The sequence below is a fragment of the Monodelphis domestica genome, chromosome 3, assembly GCF_027887165.1.
Source record: "Monodelphis domestica isolate mMonDom1 chromosome 3, mMonDom1.pri, whole genome shotgun sequence".
Lineage (NCBI taxonomy): Eukaryota > Metazoa > Chordata > Mammalia > Didelphimorphia > Didelphidae > Monodelphis > Monodelphis domestica.
In genome coordinates, this window is record NC_077229.1 from 286620868 (window position 1) to 286632873 (window position 12006).

General features: G+C 36.5%; 1 protein-coding gene across 1 annotated transcript in view; it reads left to right on the forward strand.

Moving 5' to 3' along the window:
• Nucleotides 1-7673, forward strand: part of DSG4 (desmoglein 4) — a 52001-nt gene extending 44328 nt beyond the window's left edge. Inside the window, exons 15-16 of the mRNA XM_003340622.4 lie at nt 1205-1422; nt 5726-7673. Of these exons, the coding sequence (XP_003340670.3) occupies nt 1205-1422; nt 5726-6490 (983 nt within the window). The 3' untranslated portion in view covers nt 6491-7673. The remainder of the gene's footprint in view (nt 1-1204; nt 1423-5725) is intronic.
• The last annotated feature ends 4333 nt before the right edge of the window (nt 7674-12006 follow it).

A 12006-nucleotide genomic window follows, 5' to 3' on the forward strand; every position in this document is an offset into this window, starting at 1 on the left:
AGAAAAAGGCACTCCTTGGTAAAAAATAAGGGTAGCATTTTTACAATATCAAAGGGAGATGAAAAGGGGGCTCCTTCTAATAAAGAATTTACAAGTTCTCAGACTAACACATAGATCCATCATGCCAGCCATGTGCATGCCAAAGACTCCTTAGAAAACCCACTCAGGTTAATGGGGAATATTAGGAAAGATGAGGATGATTCCACAGCTCCAAAATAAAACCATTTATCTATATGATCCTACAAATTGGGAAACTAGTCCAAAACTGTCCACCTTAGAATTCTAAAATCAGCCTTCTCAGGAGAAAGGATATTGTTCTAAGGGTGGATGCCCATGGAAAACAAGCTACTTACTCCACCACTGGGACAAAGGAAATGTGTGGAAGTTTCTAGAAAGCATCCAAAGGCTCACAATTTTTCTTTGTTTTGGTCAACACGCACATAGATTTTTTTTTTTTACAAATAAACAACCCCTCTCAAATAGACAGGGCAGCTCGATAAACTCCCAAAGAGAAGCAGCAGGACCACTATCCCAACCACTGCTCACTACCTACCTTCCTCACTCCTTTAGACCAGGAGAGAATTTAAGAGGCCAAGCAGAAGTAGATAGATGCTGAATTACTTTAATGTTCTAATATGAATTGGAGGCGCATTTGGTCTCTATGACCAGGGATCCCTAAGAAGACTTGGGATAAAAGCAGCATAATATCATAAATTTGGGACTAGAGAAGATATTAGAAATCACTAAGTCCAATGTTCCATCTTACAGATAAGGAAACAAAATTTCAGATAGGTTAAATGACATCCTGTCACAAATTAAGTAGCAGGAGTGTCATTTCAACTCAGATATAGAACCACAGATATAGAATATCTGTGGGACCTCAAAGTCATCATCATCATCATCATCAAAGCTAACATTTATATATTATTTTTGTGTCAAGCACTATGCTAAATAAGTACTTACAAAAACTGTCTCATTTGATCCTCACAACCATCTTGGGAAGTATGTGCTATGATTATCCTCATTTTTATAGATATGGAAACTGAGGCAAACAGAGTTTAAGTGACTTGACTGCCTGTTTAATTTTTCCATACAACAGACCTTTCTCAGTCAACAGGAAAAGGATCAGGATCAGGCATGTACTTAGATGATGAAACCATATAACTATCTCTAGTCAAATAACATGGAAATATACTCTTCCCAGAAATCTATACTAATACATATGCTGGTGGAGGAACCGTTGAAGGAGGCGCTTCTGGGGTGTCTGGAGTTGAGCTGAATACTGGAGTTGGAGCAGCGCTGTGTCTTGGGGCTGGAGGGCTTGCAGGAGCAGTGAAAAGACGGGGTTCCACCATAGGAACTCTGAGAGAATATGCAGAAACAGGCATGAATATGGCTTTTTTGGACAGCTACTTCTCTGAGGTAAGCCCTTCACGGACACAAGAAGGGGTTCATAAGTGGTGGTCTATCCTGCTTGATCTGGGGTCTTTTGTGTGTTTGTCTGATAACCATGATGCACAATATGGTAAAAACTCTCTAAGAAAACACTTCACTAGATACAACACACCTTGAGGTACACTGAGGTTCTAAATCATGTCTTCTACATGGGGCTTCAATGGAACTCTCATTAGAATAAAGAAAAACTGTTTTAAATGTTCACCATCCCTGGGAATGCTAACATTCCTGTAATCAAATGAGATAAGCAAACTAGCATTTGCATCTACCATGTGCCAACACTACGTTAATTCTGAGGATACAAAGAATAAAGACAGAAATCAGTCATTCAAGGAGTTCACACTAATACGTATATATATATATATATGTATATATGCATATATAATGTATTTGTTCCAATATATACTTAATAGCCAGCATTTATGTAGCACTTTAAAGCTTATAAAGAGGTTTATAAATATTATCTCATTTTATCCTCACAACAACCCTGGAAGGTAGATGCTGTAATTTTCCCCATTTTGCAGATGAGGAAACTGAAGCAAAAAGAGGTTAAGTTACTCAACCAGGATCACCCAAACCAGTCAGTATCTGAGACTGGATTTGATGGACAGGTCTTCCTGATGCCAGGCTCAGCCCTCTATTCACTACCACCCGAGTCCCTCTATAAATGCAAGCTATTATTCTAAGATTCTATTTAGTACTTTTTATTCAACTGATGCCAAGAGTAGTCAAGAAACCATAATAATCATTCCACTTCATCCTCCAGTTTTTCCTCTTTTTCACTCCAATAGCTATAAGATCCTTCTTCCCACTCATGCCAGCTTGGAGTTTTTTTTTTTACTTCCTCCCCCCCTGTTTTCTACTTTTTTCCCCTATCTGCCTTCTAGTACAGGGAGACCTGAAGGACCCTTACAAAGGCTGAGATGCTAATCCAAAAGAGGAGAAAATTGTAGAATTTAGAACGTGATAGTTTGCAGTAGAACTCAAGAAATCAGTGTCATAAGCAAAAACAGGCTTGAATATTTGATTACAACAGTGCTGGGATGGGGGAGCAAAAAAACAAGACAAAGTAAGAGGAGAGGAAAGAAGAAAAAATCAGGGCAAGGAAGAAAATCATATGAGGGCACATGGGAATCTCATTGTGAATTTGGGTCTCCAAAAATGCAGTATCCAACATGATAAAGCAGTATTCTCCAGGAAGGAGAGTGAAGGAGAAAGAGTGAGAATGATTAAATAAGACTCAAGAGATTCCATAAAAGACTAGCTGTCTGCCCTGGGGTATTAAGCCTGATCTTCATCTCATAAAAAAGGGATAAATACCAGTCCCAGGACCACCTCTTCCATTTTGTGAGTCTAAACAAGATAATAAGCATGTGCTCTGCTTGGAGCTCCTGAGACAAAAATGTCATATAAATTCAAGGTATCATCATCATTATTATTTCTCCCAAGCAGGTAGTTTTACCAGCTTCTTATGCCTGGACAGAAACTATGAAGGTGTTTTTTGCAATATTGTTTTTAGCCTTTCACTCATTGGACCAGGAAGTCATTGATCTAGCCATGGTTGCACACTGTCCAAGTCTAACTTCTAGGAAATTGCTTATATGGTATCAATTCAACAAACACATACTTAATATGTTGTATGGAATTCATGAAGTGATTCTTTTTTCAGCTAGCCCCCCTTGGCCTTTAATAAGTGTCCACTAGAATACTGTGATGAGCTTAATCTCACTGAATAAAAAAAAACACAATGAGGATTTAATGGGAATTTGGTAACACTTATTTTTGGTGGGAGTGAGGCGAGGTGGAATTTCTAGTTCAATACAACCATGTAAATTCACTTTTAAATGACTTAATTGAGACTATAGTTCTCAACAATAACCCCAAAAATATAAATACACAAGGAATTCTGACAAGATCATTGAATTAATTTATGATAACTAATATGAGGCCATATAAGGAGGGAGAGATGGAGAAAGAAAAAGACAAATAACAAGAGAGGTAGAGAGAGGGACAGATATATCTAGAGACATAAATACAAAGGCAACAAGAGATAGCAACAGTTATAGAGACAAAGACAGAAAAAAACTGCATGTAACAAAGCCTCTGCTGGTCCCACCAGGAAAGAGAGCCTTGAAGGCAAAGTTCTGTGGGCATCCCATTCCTATGTCCCTTCCATTCCTTCAAGTCTAATCAGGTCACTTATTCTCTCTTTTTTTATGTCTGTGGCCTGCGCCCCTATTCCTTCAAGAGTCAGAAACAAAGTCATAACTCTTTCTGAGAGCTATGCTAAAGTTGAGAGTCAGTTGTGGGGTGTCTTCCCTCTTTAAGGGACAAATCTGTTTTGAAACAAGGCCATGCCTTGTTAACAGGGAAATTTGACCATTGTCCAGTTACATAGCTCATTGCTAACATCTTTTATAAAGATTATTCTGGCTAAAACTGGGGAAAACGTGAGTATACTTACTGGTGTCAATGATCATTTTAACCTTGGGAGTTTCTGACATATGTACAAAAGAAATCAAACTAGATTAAAATATGTCTAACTCTTGATTTAGATTTTTCTATCACTGCCAGTAAATCATCTCCTGAAAAAATTCTTCTCTTTTTAAATAAGGCATTTGAACTAATATCCTTGCTCAGTTTCCCTCTGCAAGCCAAGGTCAACAGAAGTAACGTTAGATAGTTCATAGTCTGAATAATGTCAAGAAATGTAAATTGAGAGGAGATACACAAAATTAGATGCAACCTTAGAGAACACTGAATTCAATCTTCTTGCTTTACAAAATAAGGAAAGTAGAGCCAAGAGACTTTAAAGTGTTTTAGAATAATTTAAATGCCCAAATGTTAGAAGAACAGAGACTAGAATACAGTACCCATAATCCTAATCTAATGTTCTTTCTATGTCATAGCACTGCTTCCAAAAGAAAATATTAAATATCTGTGATGTTAGTAAAAAAAAAGAACCCTGCTCTCACCCCATCCAATCATTATATTAGCCTAATGTCATATCATTAAACAGCAAAATAATTCATACTGAGTTTCTTTTAATTAGTGTGACCTGTTTAATTAGAAGCTCATTTCAGCTCAGATTCCAATTCACCTCAGTGTTCTATTATTCATGGGAATGCATAAAAGGAAGGGAGGAATTAATCTAGTCTATGTAATTTATGACCATGAATACTCTTGCAGAATCTGGCTGATAATATCCACTAAACTGGGCAATTAGAAGTGGAATTAGCTGCCAGCACTGTGAGAGTTCATCAGGGAATGCCATCATTGAGCAGTAGTTTGGCAATATAATTGAAATTATATTTAGCACAAAATCCTCAGTGTTCTACTACAAGGATTGCCCCCTGAGGTTTATCCTGTGTTCCAGTGAGTGTTTTTCAAAATGAAAAAAAATCAAAAAGGACCTCATTTTTTCCTATTTCCTAATACCTTTTTGTTGAACCTATCAAATATGGTACTGGTTTAGAAAACCTGTGATTACCCATTGTCTTTTCTGAAAAACTTCATCCCCAAATGCTCAATCAACTCCAGGAACATTTTGAGGTAGGCTTAAGAATTGTCTTAGTACCCTCCTACATCCCCAAGCAGTATTTCTCCTCATTTTCCTAAAAATCCACAACTTCTAGATATCTATTTGGTATGCTAAGCCAAGGAACCATGTTCTTTCAGCTACCTGTGACTATGAGATTGCCACACCATTCACACTTGAACTAGGGCAGAAATGCCTAGAGAAATCTAAGGAATTACTCTCTAATCTTAAATTTTAGACAACTAAATATATCTGTGGGTCTGTGAGCCTTTCTGATTCACCTAAATAATGCCATGGAGGTGACCATCAACTTTCCTATTAGTAATTTTGGTCCTATACATGGTGATTTAGATCCCAGAATTTTGTAGTTAAATATTCTTGCCAAAAGTACACTGTCTCTGTTTCATTTCTTCATTGGGAAAAAGGTCAAATATTTTAAGCTTCCCAGAAAACATATTGATTATGTTAATTTGTTTCAGCTATAGAAGGGAACAAATCCCAAAAGTCAGAATTTTGCCTCTAAGTAGAATAGAGAAATAATCATTAAAATTATTTCCAAAACATTCATAAATGTTTATGCAAATATAATGTATCAAAATGAAAGGCCAAGGTCTTCGTTGTTTCTCAGTCCATCATTCCACTGGGCAAAAAAAAACAGAAGCATCAACGTTTATCTTGTTTGGTATTTTAAGGAGAAATAGTTCTAATTCCCTGTCCTTGCTCTCCCTTTAGAAAGCTTATGCCTATGCAGATGAAGATGAATGTCGACCTGCAAATGACTGCCTTCTCATTTATGATCATGAAGGAATGGGTTCCCCTGTGGGTTCCATCGGCTGCTGCAGTTGGATTGTAGATGACCTGGATGATAGCTACTTGGAAACGCTGGGGCCAAAGTTTAGAACTCTAGCCGAAATCTGCTTAGACACAGAAATTGAACCATTTCCATCTCCTCACCAGGCCTGGATACCAATCACTACGGATCTTCCCCTACTTGGAACAAATTACATTGTTAATGAATCTTCCGCAATGTCTCTCACCGAGGCTGGATTCCAGGCAGAAATGGCAATGCCTGATCCCATGATTCATGGTGACATTATAGTGACAGAGTCATATAGTACTTCTGACCAATGTGTACAACCAACTACCATTATTTTTGAACCTCAACTGGTTCCCAATGTCTTGGTTACAGAAACAGTGATGGCGCCTGCCTATGCCGTTCAAGGAAACATATGTGTGCCTGCTGAGTTAGCCAACACACATAATGTGATTTATGCTGAAAGAGTAGTCCCAAGTCCAGGTATGACTGCCATGAGTAACAGCAGTATGACCGGTGGTTGCATGGCTCCTGGGATGAGTGGCAGTGGGATGGTGGGTCCTGAAATTCAAATGACCCAAATGGTAAGTCCAGACGTTCATGTCTGCCAAACCATGGGGTCCCCAATGACATCTCGACGTAGAGTAACACAGCACAGTACTGTCCAATACTTCCAGCAATAAGGCCCTTACAGATGATGATCTTGGTAATATTAATGACACATTTATAAGTATCAAAGTTAACTGTCACAATATTGAATTATTATACCTTTTACTTAGCAATGAACATTCCAAGTTCATGCTTCCTCTGTTGATGCAGAGTTGGGCTACACATTTTGAGAGAAGATTTCTTCTTCATGAATTTTAATGAAGCAACAAAGGTGTATTAAAGGTACTTAGTCCTAAAACACAGAGTCACTAAAGCCATCAAGTCTCCCTAAAAGATTATGAAAATGCTCTGTCTCGATGCTTGAATTTGGCAGCAAGTAATTACCCTATTCTATATTCACCTGCCACATTACTCTGGACCTCTAGAAAGGAAATTGCAATAGAGAAGTTCTTCTTTAGAATGATTTTGAATATTGAATAGTCATATTTGGTTCATGAAAACTGTACATTTCAAAAAAGGGGGAGAGGAGAGTGAATTTCCTCCTTGAAGAGATCATTTGAGACTAGATTTCCCCTTCAAGGATTTTTCTCGAGAGCTGAAGTAGGTAGGATAAGCTTAATATAATCTGGGAAATGGAACTTTATTGCTGAATGTATCAATAGAAAAGGTTCATTGCATGGAATAACATATAGAAACTATTCAACATGGATGAATTTTAATTTGATTGTACCTATCATTATCTATAAATTAACCCAAAACAGCATAAGCAACAAAAAGAACCAAAATAACTCATTTATAAGTATGATGTAGAATAAGTTCTTAGAGAAATATTTGTCTCCTTAGCCACAAGGACTTTTTATCCCCATATTTAACAATTTAAATTAATAAAGTTAGGCCCATGCCATGGGCCTTGAAAACTAGTTTAAGTAAAATATTTTATCAAATGCCTAGAAATCTTTCAGGCATTTGTCCTGAAGCAATATGGCCATGTTCATAATGCAGAAAAAAATCCCTTTTGTACTATTATTAATTAATGCTTCCATTCCTAACCTCATCATTCATGTTGAATGAACAAACTTGAGAGCCTGAACTGCACAGCCAGCCAATTTCTGTCTGTGTGAAAACAACTAAGGGGTGGGGGAGGAGGGAAGGAAGGGATTAACAGGGTAGTTTTATTTTAATTCTGTAAAATATGTAAACTATATAGTTGTAACTAGCACATGCAGCCAGACCATGTTGTAAATATAATAAAATTATTTCCAGGCTTTGCTTCCTTTTTGATTGCAATAACTAAGAGATTTTCACATTACTACTCTTTCTTTAGTGACAAAAGGACCTTAAAGATCATTTAACTCGATATCTTCATTTTTAAAAAGAAGCACAGTAAAGTTAATAATAGTTGTCTATTGCTTTTTTAGTTCATGAAATTCTTTGGCCATCATTACCTCTCTTGTAGGTTAGCATAGTAGGAGTCAGGAGACCAAAGTTTGATTCCTGACTGCCAATTTGCAGTTTTATCACCTTAGGAAAGTCAAATAGCCTGTTTCCTTGAATGTAGAACATAGATAGCAGTACTTATACTGTCTACTTCACAATAGAAGTACAGTAGTTTTAATCCATAAAATATTACATAAAACTGAATTATTAGTAGTAATAACAACAATAATCCAAGGATTCATATCATTAGCTCCATTTTATGGATGAGGAAACTGATACGGAGAAAGTAAGTGATTTGGCCAAAGGCTCAAAGCTAGTGAATGACAAAGTAGACTGGAAAACAGACCATATAAATATATGTTCAATATTTTTTGAGCTTTTCCTCTATTGTCATATTGCCTCCCATAGGTTAATTGGTCAAACATCTATTTATCTACAAAATTTACTTAATAGAAAAACCAGTTCTCTCTTTGATAGAAAACCCACTGCTCTTTCCACTAGACTATCTTTCTTAAGAGTTAAAAGAATCACATTTGAACTTTTACTTGCAGTCTGGCATTAACTCATATAATCTGAAGAAGAACCATTTAGCATCTCTTCATAAAGGTAGGTTTATGAGGTCTGTGTATAGATTAATTAAGCAATACATCACCTAAAAATTCTTTATACTTGATTATCTTTTTCCAAACCATCTCTGCCATCTGATGCTTTCTATACCTTCTTTATTTATATTTTTCATCACTATGCCTTATGGCACATTCCTCTATTTTGCAATTTAACATCAATCTCTTTTCACAATCTGTTAAAGAGCCAAGCTATTTTTCTTTTTTAAAATGTTTTATTGTTTCCTTTTGCTTTTACATTACAGATATTTTCCCTTAACTCTTCCCTCCCTCATAGAAACTTTTCCTAAACTTACCTCAGAAATAATTAAGCAAAGCCAAATAACATATCATTCACATCTCTTTATACACTATTGGTATTAGGTAGATAGGAGTTCAAGTGCTGCATTGAACATATTCTAGTTTATAAGTGAATCACTTAACCTCTTTGAGCTCATCCTTAACCATAAAATGAGTCTAACAATGACCATACAGCCTAACTCAAAGTATTGTTGTAAGATTAACATGAATAATATATGTAAGGTTTTATCGAAAAAGCAGATATTGTGACAACAAGAAATTGGAGCTGTGTTATCTTATTTCTAGGTGTAGAATAACAAAACTGTCACATAGAAAAGCTAATCACTTTAAAAACAGAATTTCAGAGCCATTAAATCTAGTTCATTTCTGGTGGCATTTTTAGTTTAGAGGATAGACACCCTAGGGACATCTGATTTCACGAATATAAGAATTGCTTAGGTGAATTTAGGTTGTGACTCCCCTGCAATCGATAGGTCTCCCTTCCAAGAGATGCAGTGGATAGAGCCTGGACCAGAAATCAAGATCTTAGTTCCTAGCTCTTTGACTCTAGGCAAGTAAGTCACTTAATCTCTGTCTAAATTTCCTCATATGTAAAATAAGGATAATACTAGCACCTACCTCCCAAGGTTATTGTGAAGATCAAATTAGGTAATATTTGTAAAGTATTTTGTAAACTTTAACATACTATATAAATATTGGAGCAATATTTTAATAGTTAAAAGAGAGCTTTGAAGGGTCACAGAGCCAGTATGTGTTAGTGACTAATGTGAATGTGGGTCTTCCTGGCTCCACTCTGAACACTACATGATCAACCATAACCCTCTACCAAAATTTAGCTATATGCACTATTAAAAAGTCATAGATATTAAGAAATATATTTAATGACCTCTAAATATTCTAAGCACTGTATGACAGGATTAGGCACAATTCCTTCCTACCAAATTTAAATTCTAAGTAGAATGTATTATTAATTTGATGAAATAATTAATACAGAAAAATGTTTTACATGATTACACATGTAAAATCTGTATCAGATTGCTTGCCATTATACAGAGTAAGGAGGACAAAGAGGAAGTAAGAGAGGGAGGATGAAAAGAAGGGAGAGAATTTGGAACTCAAAACTCTTTATAAGAATATTATTTTTATATAATAAGAGAAAAATAAAACATTACCAAAAATTATTAATTGGATGATATAACATTGGAGGATCCATTAAAGATTGAAAGCTCAGTCTGGCAAAAATCTTTTTAGCAAACAGCTGACCCCAGTGTGGATCTCCAAGCCTCAGACACCACAGTGGTTAGGATAAGATTACTGAATTTGCCTTCTACATTACAAAATACATTCTTACTAAGGTGCTGTGTGAACCTTACCATTTGGGGAATCACTTTTTTTTTACTTTTTTTTTGAGTTACAAATTCTCTCCCTTCCCTCTTGTCTCCACTTCCCAAACTCCTTGAGACGGCAAGGAATCTGTTATCAATTTTTTTAAAACTCGTACCTTCTTCTCAGCATATTGGTTCTAAGACAGAAGAGTGGAAAGGGCTATACAATTGGGGGTTAAGTGACTGGATAATATATGAAATGCAAAATATAATATCATCTAAGGTAAAAAAAAAAGACCACAGAGCTAGGGAATATCTAAGTTAAAATTTGAACCCAAGTCCTCTGGATTCCAGGTCTGGTGCTCCATACATTGTGCTACCTAACTTCCCCTTATATAGACTTTATGTTTGCAATCATGTAAAACATTTTTTCCATGTTAGTCATTTTGTTAATAGGTACAAATTGGAAGTCAGTGCAACATCAGTGGTGTGAGAATAATCACACAAAGAACACGAAGCAGTTTAGAAACCATCTACTTTAATTCAAATCTAAATGAAATCCTCTACACCTGAAGCCTTCCTCTAGGTGTGAAATAACCAACTTAAATAAGCAAGTTTGGCTACTTCACAGGTTGGTAAAATCAAAAAGTCTGCTGTCGCTGTTCCTCTCTCGGCTATGAAGGCAAGATGGCTACCCTCTGGCCTGGGGATCTCAAAAACACATTCTGACTGATGTAAAAGGTTGAAAAGAGGTTTATTGCAGTAAATATCAAGGAATGGGTTAGGGTAGAGGGCCAAGGAAATCCCTAGGCTATTAAAACTATGCTTAACCCACCTCCAAGAGACTTTCACAAGTCCCACTTCTGTTTCTTGGTGCTATCTCACAATCCTCCCTGACTGTTCTAAAACTCCCCCAAAATATCCTATTCTAGCTTTCCTAGTCTTTTAGCCTCTCCAAAACAATTTTTGGCAAAAGCATCAGATAGCATTGTCTAGATCAGGATTGGTGACCAAAATGGCCAGATTACCAACGTTACAGGCTAAGTCTGTGGAGGCTGAGTAACAGTTCAGGCAGTCAAACTGGGTTTCTTTCTTCAAAAAGTTTTACGGGTAGAATTCACTCCAATTAGGAAATGGCTGGAATATCTCGGGATCACAGGAGTCAAACACAGAAGTCCACAGGGAAATTACAAGCCAGATCCAAGGAGATCAGAGTCCAGAAGCTGTGAACTCTCTCACTGCTCCATCAGGACGGCAGTTCCCCTTCCCAGCAGTCTCCCTCTCTCAGAATCCCGAGAGAGACTCAGGAACATTCTTTCAATTTGCACTCCAGCCAAGATCCTATATTTTCACCTTGAATTCATTGCATTTTCCTGTATCTTTCATTCCTTTCTTTCAGGTGGAACCCACTGCCTCCCAGTTCCTCTTTAGGACAGGTCTAATTGTTAGAAAATCTTTTCTCATATCTCAATATAATTTCCCTCTATATAGCTTCCTCTTGTTCTATCCTCTAGAACAAAGAAAAAAGATTAATCTTCTATCTGAAAGACATCAAAATAGTATAAGAAAACTATTACATGCCCTGAGTACACTTTCTCGTGAAACTTCTCTTCTCCAAGCTAAATATCTAATTCTTTCAATTATATAGCATTGTTTCATGTCCAGTCCCTAAGTTACCCTCATCTGAGAATATTCCAATTTGTCAAAATCCTTCTTAAATGTGGTATCTAGAACAAAATACCATAAAAATTGTCCTTGACAATTTACATAAAATGAGCTTGCAGCCCACTCAAACCCCTACATTCTTTCCTTTGGAGCTATTGTCTAGCTTCACCTTTTCCAAACACTATACTTGTATAGTTGATTTTCAGACAACCACAAAATCACAGAATTTAAGATTTGAAA